General features: G+C 37.4%; 1 protein-coding gene across 1 annotated transcript in view; it reads left to right on the top strand.

Annotated features, from left to right (window-relative positions):
• RIMS2 (regulating synaptic membrane exocytosis 2) overlaps window positions 1-25,414 on the top strand; it is a gene marked incomplete at its 3' end in the record, with an annotated part of 276,506 nt that overhangs the window by 63,701 nt on the left and 187,391 nt on the right. Inside the window, exon 2 of the mRNA XM_088533604.1 lies at window positions 11,515-11,725. Within this exon, the coding sequence (XP_088389730.1) occupies window positions 11,515-11,725 (211 nt within the window). The remainder of the gene's footprint in view (window positions 1-11,514; window positions 11,726-25,414) is intronic.

Raw genomic sequence — 25,414 nt, 5'->3', positions numbered from 1 at the left:
GCAATGTACTTAATAGCCAGTGACTGAATTAGCCCCCTTTTAAAGGTACATTTAGTAAATAAACGTGTGAACAGGAATACAAGTCAAGTATTGGACGAACCGTGGAACTTTTTGTTAGTGACTTATGTGGATGGAACAGTAATTTGTGTAATTTTTAATAATGAGACTGTTGTTTAAATAACAAAGGTCTAATAACTTAACTTAGAAAAATGCTCTCTGATATGCATTCCCCTTACTTAAAGTGAAATTTGAAATTAATGCAAATTTTTCTCAATGACACTGGTTGAGATTTTTAAAAGTAAATAGGTATGGCCCAAATTTTTGACAACTGATATTTACTTGGATATCTAACGCAGATTGTATTCAAAAAAAAAAAAATAAAAACAGTCAACTATATTTTTATCGTTGCAACTCTGTATTTCTGTCTATGCCACTATATTTTTAGATGTTTATAACGCTGCTCTTCTAAAACATTTGAATCAAGTGAATCAGAAAGAAACATGCAACAATGGCTACGAAAGTGGCTATAAAAAGCAACTCAGTTCTTAAATATCAAAAGTACAATAATAGTGTAAAAGCATAAAAAGGAGTTTTTCTGAGCGCCTCAGCCAAGTGCATTCCTCAGTGATTCCTATTTCCAAAGGGAATTCTTGCGTAGGGGATGAAAGCTGCGTGGCTTCCGTGTGCACGTGGTACCCAGAGGTGTCAGTCTTGCCCAGAGCATCATGATTTTAAATGTATGGGATGCTCCATTGCACCAAAGTGGATTTGCAGCAATATCCCTGCTACTCATTTGCCCCATCCGTTGTGCCTTCTCTCACAGAAATTAGGGACAGATCACGGTCATCAGCCCAGTGAGACCGAGTGAGGAACGTGTGACACGTTGAGCTTATGCAGGTTCCCAAAACTTCCCTACCACTGGTTTGAAGCGCTTGCCAGCAGCAGTACATTACCATATAATGATACCACTATAGCTGAAGACTCAAATACTACCTCTTATCATAGGATCTTTATCTCGATCAGGAAATTCTATACGCATTTTGCAGTATTCACTGGAGCTCGAGCTCATGATGCATCTGTATCCGGAGACAAGACGGTTCCAACATTTCTCATCTATGACAGTGGCTTTTTATCCAAACTCGCAATGCAGTCGTCTTGGAGACAGGTTTTCTTTCTCATCAGATTTGGTTGAAATTGATAAACGGGACTGAAAGTAGCTGGATATGCAGGGCACACAGAATGACCATCTATAAACCCTGTTTCATAAGAAATTAGTACGAAAAAATTTACCAAAAATTGGTATTTTAATCTTACTTGAGATTTCTTCTCCTTACTATGAGTGGAACAGAAGTTATATGCAATGACAATAAAAATGCCTATCTTTCAGAAACTCTTCCTGTGCTCTGAGTCATATGCCTGCTGCCAGGCTACGTCTACTGGAAGTTCAAGTTCTTGGTCCTGACCTTCATTGTCAGCAGGGGATTAGCACTTACTGGCTTCAGCATTTTACCAAAGCAACCCCTTTGGGATATTGTTGATTGCAAATGCAGGGACAAGGCCCATGGAGCTGGAGATAAGGTATTTTTAGTTGAGTTATGCAGCTTTGGAAAAAAGTTGGAGACTTTCCTGCTATTAGTCAGGCACCGGAAGCTTCTCTATCATAAAGGACATGGTGTTTATGCAGGAATTCTTATACGAAGGGGAGGCCTGTGCTAGGTGATGCTCTTTGAATCTTCAAATATACTATTAATGTGAATGAGACATAAAATTATGTGGAAAGGGCCAGCCTTCTCACAAGGTGAGGGAAAGAGTGCAAGGAAGGAACACTACTGCCATATAGAGCAGTGTGCATTTAATTTGCCTGCTAAGCTATATATATATATGCATATACCAGCATGAAAGCTGGGGAGCCTTCTGCTACGACTTAGCAGTTTTAGATAAGATCCAGAAAGGGATGATAAATTGTTCATGGTTTTGTTGAATTAAAATGCTTAAGAGCTATGTAGATACCCAAAGGTTTAGACTAAATTTCTAAGTGGGGTTATGAAGGAACTTCCTCCATTTCTGGGCAGCTAATCTCAGAATTGTCAGTTACAGAGAAATTAGGAGCTTTCTCTGAATTCTTTGGCCACGAGTAGAGAGAAAGTATTGGAGAAATATGGTATTTTCTTTGTTCTTAAATGCCCCTCACTTATTTTGGCTGCAAATAAGTGTTGAAAAAGTTCTAGATGAATTTGGTTTGTTGGTATATTCTAGCATTCATACATTGCTATAATTGGGACTTTATAGGTTCTTATACATTATAGTTTTAAAAGTATAGAGAACTCATCTAAAGATTATTTTAAACAAGCGATAAGACACAGTTTGGCGCAAGAATATCACTTCTCAAATTAATTTTTGCAATTAGCTCAGACTGTGAAGCTACCCACTACAGAAAAGATGTAAGTTGTTCTGTGGAAGACTAGAAATACCAGGTAGAGCTGGGAGTTACCAACTTCTTTTTCCCTTATATCCATATTGTTTCTCTTAGCATCTTTAAATCCACACAGAAATATTGTGAGATTAATTAAGGGCAGCGTTTAATTGCCCATATGTTCATCTACTCTATGTTTGCTTATTCTTATAGCCTTGCACAAACTGTTGCACTGAAAAGCCACTGCTCATGGTGCTTTGCCAGCGAAGGGGGCCTCGCTTGATTAATAAACAAAGTTTGCAATTTTATTCAATACTGAGCATTATAAATAGAAAAGAAAAGACAGGTAAGGTAATCCTGCCAGTTCCAGTTAAACTTTTTTGTCTGGCAGCCCCTAATCCCTTGTTTTGTTCACAGAATCATTATCCTGCTGGGTTGTTAAATATGAGAGTTTTTCATATAATTTTTCACTAAGTTTTTTATTTTACTAAAATAAACTAGATTCAATGACATTACTTTCAGCTCATCCAAGATTAATTAATTCATTATGTTACTCTATATTATATAATGAATAAATATTTGTAATGAATGTTATTTAATATTATATACATATGAATAGTGAATAACATACATATATAATGAGTATTATGACATAGTAAGATTACAGTGAGAGAATATTTGCCATTTTGTGAGGAAGTTCAAATAAAGTGCGAAGAAGATGTGACACAGGGCAGAGTGGCAGCCTTCTTTATCCCCCCGTGCTTCACTACAACGAATTAAACAAATATCTCAAACTGTTCATGCAAAGTGCAACAAATCCCCTAGCAGAGGGTATGCGATGTTTTGAGATGAGTTTGCGAGGTAGTGCTCTGCATAGGTTGTGGAAAACGGGGATTCAGGGCACATAAAGATTAAAGGGTAGGTCTCATTTCAAGCAAATACCAAATTAATGATATAAGATGGTATCTTCCATTTTCTGGACACTATATCCGAGATTTTTTTGGGAAAAAAATAGTGAAAGGTTAGCCAAAACTGATATTTTCAATAGGAAATCAAGTACTTCAAATGAAAAGCCATTTAATTAGCAAATTCAGGATCAAAATTTCCAATACTCCATTTTTTCCCGTGTTACTGTGAATTCCCGGGCCTACCTGAAACAGCAGTGTTTTACTCTACAATTGTTGTTTTAACACATTTTCAATTAGCAATCTCTAAATATTCTTCAGTAGAAGAAAAATTCAGCTAAAGCGTAAGCTTAGCCATTTCCATACGTAGATGGTTACGAAGCTAAACCTACTGACAGCAGAAAACAGTTAATTAATGTGTGTTTAAGGAAGCCAAACAGTTAAAATTGTCAGTCAGTCCCGGAGAGACAGAGATTCCGTTTCGACACCAGCAAGTTAAATGTTGTAGGTGAGTGAGTGTTCACTGGAGATCTCTGCTGACACCTGCTCTCTGGCCGTGTTTCATTTTCACTGATACAAAAAGCAAAAACTCTGAATCGTGAATGGCATCAAGACTGTTGTCCCGTTATCAGCCAAGGTAGAATAATCCATTAGTTTTTAACAGAATTGAATGACAGGTTCTTGGTTCCTTTTACTACTTACTATTTTTTTTTTAATCTGTTAAATTGAAAGCAGAATCATGGTTCTTCTGGAAATGGCTTTTATATGTTCTGCTTTCTTATTTCAGCCCCAAACTGTCAAAACTGTAGTTTTGCCATTAAGAAAAGAGCTATTTTGCATTTCTGAACATAGTTTAAAAAGAAAGTGTCTTTGTAGCCTCTGCTATGTGTAAACTCACATTTTTGCTGTCCATTTCGTTACATTGAGTTGAAAGTACATGTGAGGTCACTGGCCAAACTTTGGGACAGAGGTATGTTCACCGTGGTTTATAAAAAGCATTTTCTGTTCTGACAGAACTTCCTGCTGAACCTGATCCTCTTCGTCACTGGAAGCTGGCAATTAAATAGACAACAAGCCCGTGAGGTTTTATTGTAGACTTTTAGCTGCATGGAAAGTAAAAGACACCTAGGATTTGGGCTATAAACTCACTTTATATTTCTGCAGATTTTTTTTTTTCTGAATACAGCCTGCACCAGTATTGTCAGAAAGAGGCAGTTGTTTCCTTACTTTGCATTCACTGTGATTCTCGTGACATTTTTATTACAGATCTGCAATAGTGTGGTATTTTCATAGTCCTAGGGGTGCAGAGGCTCATACTAAAATATACTTCAGACCCTTTAGTGTCCACAATGATGGCTGAAAGCATTATTTTTCTCCTGAATACTTTTACTTTGATTTATTTTTATACTTTTTCCTAATAAAGTTTGTGAGCGGTCGTCACCGATAAGTTGCTAATACAAAGGCAGCTATAATGCTTAGGTTCCTTGAGTAATATCAACTTGACTTTATTTATTTATTTATTTATTTTGGGTGTTCTGTAGCATCGACATGAAGGGTTTCTTTTCTGTTGGTAAATACTGCCAACTCTCGTTTTTGTAAGCACTGCTAAGCTAAGTACGTATTGTTGAATATGTTGCCTTATCTTTCTGTCTGAACTTGGACTTTATAGTTCTTTTTACATCAGGATCTCTTTGCCAGGTACATGATAATAGAGATGCTGCTTGGACAGGCTCTCTGGAGCAGTTGCACGCTCCAAGCATGGTTATTACCACCGCTAGATAAGGTCAGATGGAGCTTTCTCCAGGGGACTTTCCAATACCTCCAGGGATGGAGCTTCCACAACCTCCTAGGGCTGTTTTAGTGGCCCTTCCTGGACCACTCCAGCTCGTCAGCATCCCTCTCGAACCTAGTGGGTCCCAAGTTGGGACTCCCCTAAAAGAAAAATAGTAATTTCTCTTTATCTGCTGGCCGTATTCTTCCCAGTTCAGCCCCACATGTAATTTGCTTAACTCGCAATGACAGCACGTTGCGGCGCTGATGGCCACCCATCTCTCAGGTCCTTGTGACAGAGCTACTGCTCATGCATCCCAACCTCTACCAACACATGGGGTCTTATATGCAAGAATAGTATTCATTTGGGAAAAGATAAGGCTTTATTTAGTGTTAGTTTAGCTATGACTATTGTGAAAACAGAAAGCATTAACTGGTAAATACAATATTTGTACAAGAAGGAATGTTTTGCCTGTTTCCAAATAATCGTTGTCACCAGGCAGAAAAAAAATGTTGAATGAACATTCTTGGCAGAACTGAGAGTGAACAAACCCTTTCCGAAGCCTGGATTCCAGCCACATCCATACACTGCCTCTGGAACAGAAGAACGAGGCAGAAACTACGATCAGTCCCAAACTTTGAGAGAACCATAGCCAGGAAAATGAGAAGTGGCTGCTACTCTTGCTTCTCACTTTGGTGCCCTGGCCCCCATTCTATTGGGAGATTTTAAGCAGCTTTGGAAATTTCATAAATATTAAGTGAGAACCTTTGAAAGGCAGCAGTGGTTGCAGAACCATGTCACTGTTAATGCATTTTGTTGGTAAAATACTGAAAATTTTGGAGAGCATTTCTGCAGGACAGTAGAGAGATAAGAACTGAAGGACCTTCAGCACAGTAATAAGAGACATCAGATAACTGAACTTGAATTTCTTACTTTCAGTAATAGCTCATGCCTTATCAGAGGTCTATGGATGTCTGTACTTTGACTGAGATTCTGGTTTCCAGAAAGATGTGGTGAGTCAAGAATAAGCCAAATTTGATGAACCGCTTCCTTGCAGACCAAACCAAGTATCCCAGGAGAAACTCTCTTGACCTTGACAGATCTGTCCCCTCTCTTTACAAAGGATTGCCTTTGATGCTCAGACGTCCCCTGCGTAAATGCCTGAGGACATTTTACAATCCAAAAGGAGTCTTCAAGGGATAAATCTTCCAGAAGAGGTGGCTGTGATTCAGGAAGCTTAGTAACATTCTGTTACTACATGATTTGATGTAATTACCTTAGTTTAAAACCTAAAACTGCAGTGCAACAGTTTTTTGTTTTATATTGGAGATGCGCTTTGGCCTGGTACGTGAGTTGTCTCCAGAGCCTGGTTATTCAGCCTTGCAGCGTGGACCTTGGGCTCTTGCAGAGTAACTCACTGGTATGCAGGGACTGGAAAGATTCCCGAGCTCCCAAACTCGGAAGTTTGCCTTGATACCGGCTGCTCTCAGGTCCCAGCTACCGAATCCCTGGGCGCCCGCAGGCGGGAACGTCCTGAGCAGAGAGGTGACTGCGGATGAACGGAGCGCGATGGCATTTGCAGAGCACGACGTTTTACAAAAGCTGGTTACACAGTTTTAACTACAAATATTTTAGCTATTACAGTGCTGTAAACACCTACTGGTGTTATTAGCTTAATATTTGTTTTAAAGCCTTGCAGGCTAGACAATGAAGAAAAAAATATATTGATTTGATATACTGACCTACATGTATATATAGTAAAGTGACCTATAAAGTAGGTCAGATGATGGTTTTTTTATAGACTGCCCAAACTGAATACTTTGTCTTCTGTTTCCAGCATGCATGCTTATCTCAGGTGGTTCTGCTAAGTCAGTTGAATATATATTGAGTGCCATCTAGGTGATAATTTGTTAGATTTTGTCTTCTGTGCTTTTTTCTGGCAGATGTCAGGATGTGTAATATTTTCTTGAAACCGAAAATACTGATATAACATTTTACTGTACTGATATAACTATTTTGACAGACACTGTTTGCTACTAGAAGGAGGATTTTGGAAGAGTTTTGTATATAACCTTGAAAAGTTCATGCTTTGAGGCAAAAGTTGTGGTGACCTTGCATAGATACTTGTGCCCAAGAGGAAACACAAGTGAAATTATTGCAGTATATGAGGTTTAAGAGTTGGCGAAAGGCTTATGCTTTTTATGCATCAATGAAACTGGTGAGAAAATAATCATGAAAACAAAGGCTGGAAATTATAAGGAAGCTGCAAAACTCAACATAACCTAAAATAAACTTAAGGTTCAGCATAGATAATATGCTTTAAATCAGGAGCACACTGTTTGGCAAAATTAAAAGGCAAGCAAGGTTTCAGAGATTACACGTTTTATTGAGGGAAATGCGCCAGAGTGCTGACTACCAATTCTATACTGCTGTCAGGGCCAAATGTGGAAAGGTGCCAGATATTTCATTCAGCTCTTCCTTATTAGCAACTCTTGTCCTGCTTCGTTCAACGAAGAACATTCAACAGCGAAGCCCCGCGGATCCAGGGAGAAGGCACAAGAAGCCGCTTGCCCCCAATCCCTGAATTCCCACTCGGGCAGCGTTGGCCCCGCGTCCTTTTCAGGAATGAGCCAGCTCCTGCCCTGCTGCCAGCCAGGAGGGACCAACACGAGGAGGCTGCTGCCGTGTCCTGAAACGGAGAGGAGCAGGTAGTTGAGGAGCATCCGCATCAGCACCATGAGGGAACCCGGTTTTCCTGCCTGCAGGTGCATGGAAGGAGCCTCCAGCCTCCGGGCTAGTAGGGTGCAGGCAGGGAGCTGCCTTCAGCTCATACCACTTCTCTAGGGTGTAATATAAAGTGTGTTGTTAGGGGAGATTTCCAGAAAATAACAAATCCCAAAGATTCTTGCCGTGTATGTGGGCAAACATGGGAAAAAACACAATATTGCTTGAGGTAATTTTTAATTGACTTAATGTGGTAGCATTTGTCTTGGTAAAGAGTCTCTGATGTTTCTGATGAAACCACTTTGTCTCATTTATTTTCGTCTGGAATACAGAAAGGATATATTTGTGTGTTAAAGAAGCTGGTTTTCCAATTTAATTTCCTCCAGAAGGTTGTTCTTTGCGCTATCTTAGGATCCATGTGTACTGTTTAATATTCTTATCTGAAAAAAATACAGAAATATCTGAAAAGATAATTCTGAAGAAAAATGAATCTCTCTTGCACTTTCAGTTGTTTGCTTAGTGTTTCCATTTTAATATTTTTCCTATTGTTTCATAAACTCTAGAGTGTAAAGTCTAATTTACCTCTCTGAGAAGGGTATGAACTTTATCTTCCTATCTTGATCAATAATGCTGCACAGAATCATGTTCACATACAAATATGTAGCCCCTGAATATAACCCTAAGGTCACTAAGACTGACAGTTGAAAGTTTTGTGTGTAAAGCAGATGGAAATTTGTAGCACATTTTATCCCAGAATGCTAATAGGAAAATGGAATTTTAATGCTGAGGTAACTTTACATGGTATGGGTCACCCAAAGTTAATTTCTTGGATCAGTGTTGCAGGAACCCTGATCATTAAAAAACAGATTACAATACATTTTACAGCATTCATCAGGGGAAGATTACGTTATGATACTGTTCTCCATCCCACCTGCCATGAGCATAGGGTAAGAGTGGCTCTACCCTCTCTGACCGGAGGTCTGTCTGCTTCTGTATTTTGTGTTTTATTCTGTAAACTTGCTCAGTTGTTGGTGAATCTAGATGTACTAAGTGTATAAAGCGCTCCAGCTACTCCAAGAAAGAGGGATTTGTAATAGCAGCAGTGTGTGTGAGGCATTAGATGGAGGCATCCCAGCTGAAAGAAAAAGAACATAGGAAATTTTAAGTGGTGGTGACAAACTGGTAGAGGAGCACTCTGGTTCAGTCAAAGCTGTATATTGGTCTGAGCACTGGAGAAAAAAAATAAAAAAAAGAACCATCCAGAGAGGCATTTCCTTCCTCCCCTTCCAAAATTTCAGCTGGCCAAGACCCACATTGGCCAATATCTTTTGCTGGGGACTAGCAGATTTTTGGGTATAAAAGATGCTGCTGATGAAAGTGAAGCATTCATTCAGCCCTGGCTATAAATGAGATCTTCATATTACATGAATCAGCAGATATTCCATCCTCTGCTAATAAGGCATATTTTTTTTTTATAGTCCAGAATGTTTTGAAGGTGTTAGACATTCGTTGTAATGCTGCTATGTGTATTGAGAATACTGTCAAATGGCAAATAATTTAAAAAATTCTAGTAATAAAGTGGTAGAATTACAAATGAAGGAAAATAAATAGTTTCACTAACATGATTTATATTTTAAAAAATGTTTGTGCAATTTGTTTGTCATTCCTGAAAATAATGCATAGTATTATGTGAAACGTCGTTTGTCTAATGAGGCAGACAGGTTATATCATTGCTTACGTGACATCAGTGATTTGAAGATCTCTCTTCATTGCAGACTGATGAAAGATTTACATTGTCCCATATCAAAAAAGTGTAAATGTCTGAATACTCAAATTCAGAGATATCATCTGACAGAGAAGCATTTCAGATCTGACCAGCAACATGCTCATCAAGAAATGATACAAGAGACTTACTTATCTAGAGTTTTTTCCTTTTTTTTTTTTTTTTTGGAACTTTGAGTGTAGTTCCATGTTATGAAAATAGAAAATTGGCTTTCTGAAGATTAATCTGAATTTCAGCTGCTTGCAGTTACTCCAGGCTCATCTACAAAATATTCATTCAAAATTTGATATTTCAAATTCTGCCTTTACTGTAATGGAGAGATTAATATAATAGTTCTGTATCACTGTTAATATCTTTCTTCTTTTAAGAGTGCCTGACCCTGAAGATTAGTTCCTTTCTGTGAATCTTGGCGTGTTAGTTCCTGGCCTTCCGTTCCTACCTCAGGGCACAACTATCCCTGGTTTTGGTGTGGGTGTTCTTGGAAAGGGAGGCTTTGGGCACTGCTCTTGTGCTCACGGTTCACCAAGTGCTGAAAGGCGGCATGGGAGGAATAGAAGGTTCTGGTACAACAAATAACTAACAACTAAAGAATAATCTATATTGGAACCTCAGATTTATAGGGTGAGTCGAAAGAAGTGTGCTAAGTAATGAGTATGAGGGGAGGAGAGTCACTTTGACAGGGAATTAAAGAATTTGTTCCAAGCCTAGACTGGAAACGCAGAAATGGAGGTGTATTGAGATGGCAAAATGGACAGAGGCTTAGGGAAAGGTTATGAGAAGAGCAGCCAAACTCTGGAAAATTTCAAAGGTGAATGCAAAGAATCTGAGCCAAATAGAGGCAAACAAGTGATTGCAGGAGGATGGAGAATTTATGGGATGATTTGTGAGAGTGCAATTAAGTGCCATAAATTTAGGATTTTGTAAGATCCTTTTACAACCTTTTGGAAACAGTTCTACGGAATGAGTAGGATACATTAGTTTTTGGTTGTGCTTGTCTCTGTACATGGGCTAGAGGGACTTAAATACATAGCTTAGCTTAAATACATAGCTTAAAACTTGAAGTGAGCCTATAATCTTGATCACAGTGAGACAGTTTTAACTGTGATATATGGATGTTAAACAAAATTTGAATACTCTGGGCTCAGACATATGAATAAAGTAGCATGCCTAGAGAAATTGTGGCAATTCTATATGCACATGGTAACCGGCTGTGAATGTGTTAGCTTCCAGTTGCAATGGACTAGGAAAACACATGAATATGTAGCTCTTAAAGTGCTGTCTCTGAACTTTATATCTCACATAGTCATCTGTATTTCCTTTGACATGGCCTGACAGTACCTAAATCATATGAGTAGCTTAGTTGGTTTCTAGTAACTTTTAAAACTGAGGATATTTGTTATGGTCTTGCACCTTGTGTTTGAAACGTGATTGATAAAGCATTTTAGAATAATCGACCTGTGCAGTACTGTCAGATAGATCAGGGTAAGTTATAACGGGATAAGATATTTGCGTCTGTCTAGTGGTATTAGGTAAAAGTACAGTTGGAAGAATAAATCAAGTATTTTTCCCAGCTATAAACTGGTTTATTGTCTGCTGCCTGAGGGCCTTGGATCATTCAGCCTGTGTTTCCTACTGCTGTTTTTGGGGATAAGAGCTAGTCACATGCTAAATCAAAGCTCCTGCTCTTCATAGCAGCCGGAGCATGTAGGGTATGCTATTGGTGTTGGGCCTCCTCCTAGAGTTTAGCTATATTGAAAAAGAAGTAATTCTTAAAAGTTACACTTCTGGAACATGAAATGTATTTTCTTTACTACAGAATTTCTCTCTAATTTATGTTTTGAAAATGATTTCTTTATTGATTATGAAGTATTTACAAGCTTAAATAAAGTAACTGTTAATAATCTCTTTTCCTCTGCAGAAAATTACATCAGCAGTTTGAAATGTACAAGGAGCAAGTGAAGAAGATGGGTGAAGAATCACAGCAGCAGCAGGAGCAGAAGGGTGATGCCCCAACCTGTGGCATCTGCCACAAAACAAAATTTGCTGATGGCTGTGGCCATAACTGTTCATATTGCCAAACTAAATTCTGTGCACGCTGTGGAGGAAGAGTGTCTTTACGGTCGAACAAGGTATGGACTGATGAAAGTTACTAGTAACTAGTTAGGAAATAGATTTCCTTTAAAGAAGAAATTATATCTACTAAGGGTCTTTTAAGACATCTGTGTTCTTTTCAAATAATCTTCATTAAATCTCTGATTTGCAGATGGATTTGTTAATACTGCTTTTAAGTAAGCACATGCCACATTTTACTGTCAATCAAACCCGTGCAGGTACAATGCTCTCCCTGAAGGAGTGATCTCTGTATTGGAGATGCATTGGTACATATACATATGTATTGTATGTGGCGTTCTATATATTTATATTAACATATTTTAAGGAAAGTGGGTTAAGTGTTATTCATAAACTACTCTTAAATTTTTCATATGAAGTCTTTGAAAAAAAATGAGAAGCACTAGTAGAAATCTTAATACAGTTTGTCTTCAGAGATACCATATTAAACATTCAAAAACTAGATAGATTAAGAAAGAATATAAGATTAAAGCTAGGATACTGGTGTCTGCTTTGTAACTTTGTAACCAGCAAGCTTCGATTTTAAAAAGCTGGACTATAGAATAAAAAATTCAGCAGAATGAAGGTTCAATATCTAGACCAATATATTCAACATTTTGTATTAAATGTTTACATGTGACATATGAATCTTTCTCAGATTCTGACAGATATTCATAGGATATTCATGACAATATTGCAGACTTCTAACTAGTCTTTTATGGAAACACTTGTTTTGTAAGTTAATATACTCATTTATTTATTTATTTATTTATGAAACCACTGGTCAGTATAAGTTATTTCCATAAATGAATATGTGATCAGCATAATGTGATGATTGCAAATATCATGCAATCTAAATACTATCTCAATATGCTGGTGGGTAGGAGAAAATCGCACTTTTTTAAAAAAAAATCTTAAAACTAAACTAAGGAACACAGAGAAAGCAGGCTTAAATGTATGTGTCACTGATGGGCTCCAATTTTGGCTGATAGAATATAAAAGAATCTGTTTTGTAATGACTGAAGTAATGACCTGTGTAAATCTCTCAAGTTGCCTTGAACATGACAGACTATCGTTAAGAAAGTAATTTTAAAATTCATGTAGTGCCTTTTGTCTTGGGTAAGCTTACATATTACTACAACTTTTTTATCTAGGTCATATTACCAGTAATAAGAGATATAATAATTCTTGTATTAATTTCATCTGATTATTAAATGATTTTCAGAGCCATTATGTGTACTTACATAGAATCATAGATATGTAGCATTTGCAGGAAGGCTTCACATCGTAATGAGTTGATCACAGACATCATTTAGACTGTCCTTAGGTAGGATCTTGTCATCTGGGCAGATATTTGCCTAACCTCTTTTGGCAGGTTCCCAGTGAGGTTCTTCCACATCCTCTTAGGTTGCTTCTTCCACTGCTTCACCATCCTCCATCATGACTTCCCTTTACAAAAGTCTCTCTGACTTCTCCACGTTGTATTATAATTTATTCATTGCTTGCTGATTTTGTGTATATTTTGGTTGCTATAAATTTGTCCAGTTGATTGATCAGGTTCCTTAATAAATAAGTTGGCATCATATTTACCATCTTCTATTCTACCAGTGAGCGACTGGATCTTACACTTAATAGGTATTTTACACTTTAGTTTTTTGAGGACTTTATGCTGAATATTAGCTGATTCTAAAAATTTGTTGCTGTTTTGTGATTTACTTTACAACTGTTATTTTTTTTTTTTTGACGATATCCATTCGAATTGTGTCTTGTAGTTCATTCTTCATAAAGCAGGGTTCTGGAGTAAGTGTCTCTCAGACTTACCGTGAACATGACACAAAAGCTTTAATTTAGACTCAGTCTGTTGCAGTGTCCTTTCTTCTGATATATTTTCTGCCTCTGTACATTATTCCATGAAAATTCTTTGTGGTCTACCTTACTGTAACTTACTAGAAGTCATTCTTTTCTGTTTTCCTCATTTGGATAAGCCCCAACTTTTGGAAGGATCACTTCTTCTAACAGCCTCCTGTTCTAGCTGTCTTGGATTTCTTTGGTCTTTGTAGACTTTTTCTGGCAGGTTGTATGATCTGCTTTGGGCACAAGGTGATTTTTAAAGTATCTGTGTCTTCTCCAAGCCTTTTACTCTTTTAACTATTCCCTTTGCTAGTTTCTTCTAAAACTGAATGACTCAAAAATGTTCCTTGATGGAACTGAGTGATCTGTGTGTGATAGCTTTCATAATATCAAGTTTTCAACCAAATTCATTCCCTTTACAGCAGCTTCTGCTACTATATGCTTTAGGACAGGCCACTGTGAGCAGCATACATCTCAGAAAATGAAGAATTGCAAAGAACAGTTTTGTTTCAAATCAAACTGCTATTACTATGTATAAATTTGAGGCTGCAGTTAGTAGATCTCTTCTAGAAGTTTCAATGAATCAAAGGCCCCAGAATAAGGACCTCTTGGTTTGAATATTCCTTGATGAGATTCTCTTCTCATCCTTTCACCCTTGACCTTTTCTTTTCCAGTCTGGTTTGTATAACATCAAGCATGAAGACTTTTATTCTTAATGTGGTCTTTGACCACTGTTACAGTACAAAGAAATTAGTGCTAAGGAGAAGGGCATTGTTAAGTAAGGATAACAAGGACAAGATAAGAGTTCAGCTACAGATTTTTTTTTATTTATTTATACAAGCAACAAGCATTTGTTAGCAATTTCCAAAGCATCAGTATCCATATGGAATATCTTCCCCCTTTCATTTGTCTTGTTGAAGTGTGCCAAGTGGACTTACACTATGCTGGCAGGCACCAAAGAATTAGTCTGCCACAATCAAGATTTTTAAACTGACTAGGATTTTGGTTAAACTGAGTGAATTCCTATCACATACCAACAAGTTGATCCTTGTGAGACATAGTCTTATTCTGCATTTCCCTAGAAAAGACACAGGACATAGCAAACGATGTAAACGGTTTCTCTAAGCAACAGTTTTTTTTTTTTTTTTCAAGTGAAAGCAGGTAATACATGTAAAGTCTTTATATTTACAGCTGTGTTCATCTTTCTCGGAGTATCAGTGCAGGTAGCTCAGTGAAAGTAAGGAACACCACCATTTCAAACTGATGAATTATTCTGAAGACAATCTCCTATCTAGAGGTGAACTCCTGAATTTACAGCTGGACTGTAAATGTTACCATTCTTACTGCAATGAATTTCACCTCTTAGTCTTTCCACAAAGAGAATGGGGTTGTTAATATCATAGACCTTAAAGAGTTCAATGATGTGGGATATGAAATCTTACATCAATGATGTTAATGACCACAGTGAACGCCTATGACTGTAAGACACCTCTAAACAGCTAACAGATCTAATTTATTTGAGGTGGGCAACCTCTTCATTCTTTCTAAAGTTATACCCAAACTTAGCAGCACCACGGTTCAGCTTGTTTTTGCCATTATTTTCTGAAATCTTCAATCACTTTTTAGTATGTAATTTATAAATATGTAGCTATATATTATTTTAATGATTGCCTAAGTGATACTTGGACTTTGGGACATCCTTTAATATCTCAGAGAGGAGATTCCTCTATTATAATAATTTTGATGCATGAAGATTACTTTTCACTAACATAGTCTTGAGTTTTTAGGAAGTGTAAGCTGGTACGTTTGACTTGCTTATATTCTCAGTATGCATTTATTATATGTTAGATCTTCTGCATGATTATAGTCAAGTTTCGTTTTGGAAACTCTTGGTTTAAACAGAAATTAAGATTCGGCGAAATGACACACACAACAGACTAGTGTTACCACATAAATATTTCTGAGCTTTTTATGTTAGAATATGGTAGCATAAGAGTACTTACTTAGAAACACTATTTCCGAATTTCTAAACTATTCTGTTCCCTGTAAATATAGATGTGGTACAGTCAGAATTTGTTTCTGTCTATTAAATGTTATTTCTGAGTCTGATAAATTGTATCAGTCATGAATTTTGGAATACAGATAAAACTGGTAAATAAATCCATATCAATGAAAAAGGAATTTTAGAATTTTAAATTTTAAAGTACATGTAGGTATATTGTATGTAAGAGGAAGTTATTTAAATAACGGCTAATACAGGCATATTTTCTTCATGGTGAGGACTAGGACTCATAGAATAACTGGGTTGGAAAGGATTTCTGGAGATCACGAAGTCCAACCACCTGCCCAAAGCATGTGCAATTAGATCAGGTTTCTGAGGGCCTTACTCGCCAGAATTTGAAATCTCCAAGGATGGAAATTTAACAGTCTTTTTATGTAACCTCTTCCAGGGCTTGACCCCTCTCATGGTTAAAAAAAAAAAAAAATCTGGTCTGAATTTCCAGTATTCTATGTAGAGTTAACTGCTGTCTGTTGTCCTGGACATCCCTGTGTCTTTGAGAAGAATACTATATATTGCTACAAAATGAGCACATTATGGGTAGCCTGGAGTAAACATTATAAGAAATTAGCAGTTATAAAATAACACAGTTTCTAAACGGTTTCTTGAAATACTGTGGGCCTTATTCACAGTGTGTTTTGAAATTTCAGGGTAGTGATGCAGTGGAGTATATGAAAAACTGAAGGTAAATAGGTAGCTATTGAAAGAAACTAAGTTATTAAGAAGAAATGTGCCAGGAACAGACAAATCTGCTTCAAAGAATAGGCAGCGTCTGTAGGTGTGACAGTAAGTTATTTGTAGAAGAGTAAAATAGTAAAGATAGCTTTGAGCTCAAAACTTGCCCTCTTAAGGAACTCGCCTCTTTGTTAAGTTTGCATAATGTTTAACCTACTTACTATTTACCTTTCTCATTTCACTATTGGTTTTACTATGCCTTAAAGATGTTGCTTAGTGCCTGTTTTGAAATGTCACTGTGTCTGTTTACCATTTTAGTGTGAACCCTACTACTTTATCTTTTTTTCAGTTTCATGTATAGAAAGTCTTTGATTTTTTAATTATGCGCTATTTTCAGAATTAAATTTCCCGCCTTCTTTCTTCTAGGCATTTATTTAATCAAGTTCCTATGTTTTAAAATCAAACATAGTGCTCAACACGTACGTGGTTCCCTAAGTGGGAGACCTGAATTATCCTGACCTAAAGCTCTTCTTTGCTGTTACTTACCCCTTCCTGTGTGAGAGACAGTCAAAAATAAAGCTACCCGATCAGGCATTCCCCGCTCAAAAACATCCTCGCTTCCATGCGGAAGATACTTGGGTGTGGATTATGCTCTTTTTTGTAGAATGAAGGTTATTTCTCCATAAAAGATGGAGGTATGAGTTGTTTGCCTTCCCAATTCCATGAGCACAACCTCCTGCCTCTCGTAGCGCAGTGCTGGGGAGGCTGTTGGGGAAGGAGCCCTGAGGTAAGTGTGTCTCTGCACACAGAGTGACGGTGCTTGGAAGTGCTCAGGTGTCAGTAGCTTTCACTGATGTTTCATATCTGTGTAGCGGAGAATGCCACTAAATTGGGAGCATCTTTGAAAATATTTTGAACTTTTACTACTTTGTACCATAGAATATCATAGAATAAGTTAGGTCAGAAGCTGCATCTGGAGGGTAGTCCAGCATTTGCTCCAAGCAGGATTCACTTCAAAGTTAGGCCAGTTAGATCTGAGGATCTTGGCCAGCTGAGCTGTGAAAGGATGGAGATTCCGTAACTGATTTGGGCATCCTGTCTCAGTGCTTAACTGAACTGATTATTTATTTTCTTATATCCAGTCTAATCCCTTGTTGCATTCTGCCCCTCAGCTGGGTACCTCCAAGACAAGTCTGGCTTGGCCTTCTCTATCGCTTACTTCTAAGCAGTGGAAGATGGAAATCAGTTTCCCTCTTCTCTCCTCGTACCTTCTCCAGGCTAAAGCAGCTCAACTCTGTCAGCTCCTCCTTGTACAACATGTGCTGCAGTTCCCTGACCCTATGAGCTGCCCTCTCCTCTATTCTCTCCTGCCTGTTACTATCTTTGAGATTGGGGGGAACCTAAAACTCTTGTAAGAGCACAAAACCTCAGAGTTATATGCCATAGGTATCTGAACAACAAGCTATAAAATAAAATCATTGCTCCTTCTAGTAAACAAGTATTAAATGCTTAACACAGTTAAATGCTTAAGTGCACAGCTAGATTTAATTTGTATATTGGCATATGAAATTTTGGTGCTAGAAAAGATTGTTCATTTATACGTTGTTATTCATCATTCACAAAATATGGGGAATTATTTCAATTTTTTTTCTATAAATGTTCTTCCACTTACAGTTTTAGATACCTAAAAGACAATTCCTTCAAGAAAAATAATAGTGGTAATATTTGTATTTAATAGTTATCAGTATGAAAAAGTATGAGATCATATGGATCTGACATGACATGCAATAAGCGCTTGAGAAAGTCTCTCTCTGCCTGTGCTTTAAGGATATATAATATGTTGGAAAGCTACTGAGTGAATAATATGCAGTTTTTCCTGTCCTAATGCACACCTGGTTTCTAGCTGTAGTAAATGAGTATCTTTCATCTCCCTGGACTCTGTGCAAGTGCAAAGGATTGATCCATGGCAATCGTTTGCAGTACTGGGATCCAAGGCATATAGAGCTCAGTCCTGCATCCTTTTTTTTTTGTAGAAGTGCCTTGTTTCTTTTATTAAGGTAAATAGATCTTGAGTCCCAGATTATTTTTATGAAAAATATTATATCTAATCTGACATACAAAATCTTCATAATTTCACCCACAGAAAGATTAAGAAAATGATTAAAGTAGTTTTCACTAGATCATTCTCATTTTTAGAGGAAGTAAGAAAGGTACATTAATTTATTTTGAAATTTGTTTATTACTAACAAATAATACTGCTTGCTTTCAGAATGAAAGTGACTCTTTCCTTCTTTGTCTTTTTTTCTGTCCTTTCTTTCTTGCTTTCGTGGATATGAACTCCAGGAGGACAAAGTGGTTAGAGCCTTTTTTCTGTCTAAAGTTCTTTTCTTTTATGGGTAGACTTATTTCCTCGCCTACATTTGCTTTCATTTACAGAGATGTAATTCCTGCTGAAGGCAAGGAAGTTACTGTCATTAAAATGAAAGCAAAGTTGGCATGATACTTACCTGCTTTTCATGTAACATATTAACAATTTGTGAGTCGTTGTGGACATTATGCATGATATTCCTCTCTGTTTGCAAATTTTGTAAGCATGGTACTTTTCCTTTCCTTTGCAATATGATATGTGCACAGTTTTAAAAAAAATAAATAGAATACTGGCTCAAAAGTGTTTTCTTTACAAAAATACAGAGAGATTTTATCAAAGTGGTGTGAATTTTTTTAAAACAAGTTTTGTTCGCTGTGGTAGATATGTTTGTATCATCAAAACTTATGTGCTTTTCTAAAAGTGCTTTAGCATGATAGTTCTGGTTTGTTTTTTAATGGCAACAGAATTAGATATCAGTCATCATTAAGAAAGCATACATACAGGAATATACCAGGATTGTCATGGAGTTATCCATTAGTAGTTAACTTCTAAAATTACATATAGGCTTTCCAAAAATGTAGTGCACATATTGTATTGAGCATAATGTTGAAATAATGTCAAAAGTGATGCATGTCACTTACATTTTTTTTTGTTTATTTTGCTAATATTACACCTAAAATAGGCGATCACTTTTATTTTACCTATGTTTAGGAAAGGTAATATAAAGCTTAATATGCGAATATACCTGGATATATTTCAGTATATTTTAGTACCAAATCAAATGCGATCATGAAAAAATACAGTTGAGAAAAGTACCGGGGCTAATGTAAATCTGCTGTTCCATGAAAATCTCTAACACATTCTAAAATGAATTTCAGTCGCAAACACCAATGATGTGCCATGTAATATTTGGCAAATAACTTTGTGTATAGAGGAACTAGAAAATTCTTTGCAGTTTATACGCAGCCAGTGAATGCACTCCGAGCAAGCGGTTTTTGTGCTGGGCCATATGTGAGTCTCCCATCCTGTTAGAGCATAACATAGTTGCTTTTGGCCACCTCTTTAGATTTCCCTACCATAAGGAGGTTATGAACTCACAGGATCCATGAAGTACTCCCAGTTCCTAGAATACAGAGGTAACTCTAGAGTATAAAGGATGTTTAGAGCTATTTCCTCCTCGAAGAATTTATTCTTTCAGTGTAATCTTGTAATTGATGTATATTAGCACTGTTTCTTAGTCAATCCAATGACTAATGTCCATGTGGCAGTTGTATATGTTTTTGCAGTATCAGATCCTAAATTCATTGGAAAAAAATAGTGTAGGAAGGTAGAGTAATAAGATTATGTGAATATCTAGTTTTGTCATGTGAAAGTCCTCCCCAGGAAGGGAAGGGACAGGAATTTCTGTAACTAAGTACCTATTTATTTTTTCCATGATTAATGATTGTGTCTCAAAGTGCTGGTTTTGAAAAAGATGTTTTAGAAATTACAAAGGGAGAAAGAACAATGCATATTTTGGGTCAGAATTTTCTGGGTCAGCAGCATGTGAACATGGGACATGCAGTGTCCATTTTGCTCTCTTAGTGCTGCAAGTATGGTCGAAAACCTCTCAGGGGATTGCACTGACATACGCTCAAAACAAATATCCCAATATAAATAGGATTTTTTTTTTCAGTTTTATGTGATAAAATGTTTACAAGTAGGTTAGACTGCTGAGAGTATCTTAAATACTACTGTAAGAGGGGGTGTGAAATTGCAGTGTTGAAGAAGCACACCTGTGCTTCTTAAACACAGGTTGGCAAAGTCACTCTAAGGTGCTCTTAGTAGCTCTACAGGGATCTTGCACAGATCTGTGAGCACTTGGAGAGTGGAAGGACATTTCAGTATGTCCTCTTCAGACATCTTGTTGGATTTTTTGATGCAGATTACACAGAAAACTGGGACAGCACTTGGTGTTGAGTGTGTGGGACAGTCAGAAGCCGGTCTATGTCTGCTCTTTATGATGGTGGGGAATGGAGTTGAGGAAGAATTCTGACTCTACTGTATTAAACACACGTTGAAGAGGATTTAGGTGCTGACAGTAATGTGGGAGGAAAAGTCTCATTGTGCCTCTTCCCACAGATGGTCAGTTATCCCAGCCATGCATTAGTCTGGTATCAGAGTGCGTAAAACGATCCTTGTAAGGCTAAATCCCTTGAGATCCCTTAAGGCTAAATGAAAATAAATGTATTTCCTAAGATAAAGACTCACAAGATCGCAGTCCCTTCACTTTGATTGTGAAACTTGTGTTTATAAATAAATTACTTTTTAAAAATGAGCAACATCATTAACTTTAATACTGTAAATGTAAGGCTATGTAGTTGAAAATCATGGAAGATCGAAATCAAAAGATGAGTAATTAAGTGAAATGAAGGTTGTGTAAAATGCGTCTGCACTGAAAATATTAGAAAATGAAGAAATACTAGAAATTACAATTTTGCCTCATATTTAACCTGAATTTAAGCCAAATTATGTCTTTTTTTTTCTTATTTTTTCTTGAAAACATTGGCTTTAAAATAATCATCAATACTTTTGGAGAAATCAAGTAAGTAAGCATAACTGAAGAAGTTTTGGGAAACAGCTGGTAGGAGAAGACACTGTTCCTTCGGGTTTATGTTCCTTCATTTGACTGGTCACGATCTGACTTTTAGGAACTTTGATAAACCCCTATAAGTTAAGAACATTTGATATCTAGATAAATCAATGCATGTTTTTTAAGTGGTTGTTTTATTATTCCTTGTTTAATAGCTGTCCCAGGTACAGAGATAAAAAGACCACTGTTGTGGATCAGGTTAGGTGCAATTTTACCGAATTACGTGGAAAAATTTTTACAACAGTTGTCGTTAGATCCCTGCTGCCATACCTTGGTAGTTCTGAAAGCGAGCAAAGAACTTCTTCTGGATCATATAATGCCTATAGCTGATCAAGAAATCTGTTTTTTTTTTCTCTTATTTCAGAAGTTAGAATGAAGTTTCTGGTTGGCTGTCTTAAAACTACCCAGCTGAAGCAAAGAGATGATGTCTGTGTGTATGTTTGTGAGAGGGAGATAAATGCAGAAGGTCTGTTCTTCAAAAGCTGAGAGTGCTCCTTAAAGTAGCCGTTATTCCTTTATTTTCGTGCTAGTAAGGGAAGTCCTCACTTTAATTTCCTTGTGGCCCCTTCATTCAGTGCTAGGAGGGATAATCTGATGGAGCAGTGACGATGCTGGAGCCCCATCGGATGTTCATCAAAGAACAGATCTGTGTGAATGTCACAGATTTTGACACAGAGCTGTGCCTCAATTCTTACCGCTTGTTGTCCTTTTGATGACTCTTTTTTCTGCACGATCAATTAAAAAATTGTGACATGCAATAGGCATTTCAGTGACCTGCCCTTAGCAGAGCCCTTCCTCTGCATCTTTTAGCAGGTTCAGGAATTTGTTCTTAGGGAATCTGTTTTAAACTGCTACAGGTAAATCAAAATCTTCAACAGAATCATTTATAACACAAGATAAACCCATGCACAGCAAAAGTAGGAAACATCCCCTCTGTTCTGTCCATAGCAGATGAAACGTTTAACACTTTTCTTTTTGAAGTAGTTTTCCTCTCCCTTTTTAATGTTACACATTTTGAAGTGTTTAAGACACAGACAGATAATCTTTGAAATCAGCGCTTCAACTTTCACCACTCTTAGAATCTTTTTGATTCTTTTTAAATTCCTCTTCAGAGTCCTCTAAACAAATGAATAGTTGTAATAGTACTGAACAGTTTCCTAGGTTAGTCCCCCTATTAACTTGACTGATTTTGGAGTTTATTTACACATACAGATTTTAATAATTTTTGAGATTTCTAGACAGGCTGAATTCAGACAAGATCAGTGATTTTTAGCAAATTAATTTTAATAAAATAATTCTCTATAAAATTGTATTAAAAAGATTTTTAAAAAGCATAAGGTCTTATTCTTTCCTTCCCTCCCTTTGTTTTACGCTAGAAAAAAAAATCTGTTCCTCAATTTTCGTTCACCTTATTTCATGATAATGAATATCATTACTCCAGTCAGGAGACACAAACTGTCTCTGAGAATGTTCTTGGCCTTTGGTGGAAACTTTGCTCGAAGTGCCGAAGAGTTTTTCCTCATTTTACTCTTCCTTCTCTGGACAAGTCCTGGGCCCTACCAAGAATCATCTCTTCTCTAAACCATCCGTGTTGCAGGGATGTGTGTGTCCTGTATGTCGCACACCTTTCTCCCATGGGATTGCTCATGTGTGACAGCCAGTATTTGTGGTGGCATGGGTTGTTCCTCCTTCTGCTGCTCTCCTGCTATTGGAAAATACCAATTGGAAAATACCCAAATACCGGTGTGGGTAAATGCTTATCTTACTCTTTACACTGGCCTCAAACTGACCTTCCTGCCTTATCACTGATTCTCATCAAGCTTTTCATGGGCTGCATGTGCCGTAGTGGATATGGTTCTTAATATAGAAGAATGCTAAGTTCTTGATTACTGAAATTTTGAAAAAAAGACTTTTTTTTACAAAGAGGCCCGCAAAACAATAAAATATTTCATAAACTTAGAATACCCCTGGAAAAAAGGCTCCCATTCCAGCTCGTATTGGGGCTTGTTTTCTGAGACATCTCTAAGCTGCAGGAAGCTTAGTGGTTCTCCTTGGCTCTTGAGTATTGTCTTTCAGATTGGGATCTCTAGAAGTAATTCGGAGAGTTGGCAACTTAGCCCTTCGTGCCCTAGGCCACTGTTCTAGCTGCTCCCTGATCTTGTTTCTCGGGTGTCCCTTTGCCTAAGCTGCTCTCCTTTGTCTTTCTGCACTCTCAAGCTCGCTCCGGTTTCCTTCGCCTGAGAGCGCGCTGCTGGTAACAGAACATGCTGTTAACAAACACAGGAGTGAGAACCCACAGCTTTGCTGTCTTCTGCTTCCTGGAACTGGACCGCAAAGCAAAGCAGTCTCTCCATAAATATATTTAAATATGGGTTGCTTTTTTTCTCTTTAACTTCTTGGATTGTACAGTCATATCATGTTCTTTCTTCAAAAATATGCCACCTAGGTTTCTGCTTTTGGTATTTTCAAGAGGGTCACAATGTGACTTAAAATGAAATGTAGTTGCTGTACAAACAGCGTATTAAACTTTCAGATTGAAGCTTGCCGGGAGTTCTAATAAAGGTTACACAGGAAATTAATTATACAGATGGGTCACTTGGTATATAAATGTTTTCCCCACGTTAGCGCTCTCCCTATGGCTTGCGAATTTCGATGGCCTCATGGTGATATTGAGATACACTTGTTGGTGACCATCACAACTGTTGACCAGGGGGATCATTGCACTGTGATGTGGTCCAGCTTCATACTTACTTGTAGGAGTTGCTGGAGAGCCTGAGGGGCTGCAGTGGGAGGAATGAGGCCTCGCTCTTCCCTCCTCCACCTTCCCCAGAGCTTTTGGACGGCCCCTTTCCTTGGGGCAGGATCAGTGGCAATACCCTCCTCGGCGGGCAGGGAAGGGACCCGTGGCCCTAGACATTGCCAGTCTCCTTTCCCAGCTTCTCTGCTGTTTGAAAGTTAGCTGGAAAATACACGTAAGTGCAGCAACCCTGTGGCATGATGTAGCTTCAAATAGCCTTCCTTAGTGCAATCCAGTCACTGCAAGATAATTTATTTATCCATGTAGTGAGCCTAACTGTTGGCTTTCATTAGCGAGATCGATGCTCGCTAAACTCAAATGTGTTTCGTGCTTCTAGATAACAAATTGTGAATTAATTGAACACTGACTAGAACAGTAAGTAGAGCTGGAAGTCCTTTTATGCCATGCATATGGTATATCAGATGATATACAGTATAGTGATTTGGGCATTTATGTGCCCAGATGTTGTCTTATTTTTCCACTTAAAGGTCAATATAAAAGAGAGTGTGTCCATCTATAAACTTTGTGCTACACATGTACATTCTGGTATTTTACTTTTCTAGTACAGAAATTAGTGATAGTGGGTTTGCTTTCAGAGGGAACTAAATTCCTGAAAATCAGAGTCAATACGGAGGAAGATTAGTAGAATTAAATTCACAGTTTTTCATTTGGTAACTATTTCTTTTAGCATGAGAAATGTATCTTTCATTTTCAAATTATGACAAATAGATTCATTTTCCTTTCCATTCCTTCTTCAAGCTATTTTAAATAGTCTTATATATACATTTTAAAATAAGACCAGCTAAAAATCGCTATGAAAACAATATAGCAATATATAGTGTTATCACATCTTTTTATTTCTCTTTCATTTTTACTATTTAAAGCGTTTTGTACTTACAGAACGAGAAGGTTAAGCAGTTCTTGAGCATTAAGTTATATTTGCCACCTGCTGCAATACTCAGAAACCATATCATGTGCTATTAAGTTCCCGCTGTAGACCTTTATCAAAGTTAGCTCAGCAAATCCCCTGTGTTGGTCCCAGGTGTGTAACAGCACACCTAGGACTCTTTGAGCACAGTTAGACGTTATGGCACTGCGGGGGACAGTATAAATGTTTAATTATCTAGATTCAGCTTCAGTGGCTGGAAACCTGTACCTATATATATATAAGTAATGAAGATATTGCTAGTAATAGAGTAAAGCAGCAAACCTTCTGTTATCTATTTTTTTTCCTCTCTTGCACTGTTTGCTTAGAGCTTTACTTAGATGGTGTCTTCCAGGAACGCTACTGATAGTTTGAGGAATTACGTGAAAGATGCCTTGCAGC

This window comes from Tinamus guttatus, unplaced genomic scaffold (genome assembly GCF_059628265.1).
Source record: "Tinamus guttatus ecotype Peru unplaced genomic scaffold, ASM5962826v1 Tinamus_guttatus_pri_ptg000510l, whole genome shotgun sequence".
NCBI lineage: Eukaryota > Metazoa > Chordata > Aves > Tinamiformes > Tinamidae > Tinamus > Tinamus guttatus.
This window is presented reverse-complemented; position numbering and strand designations above follow the sequence as displayed.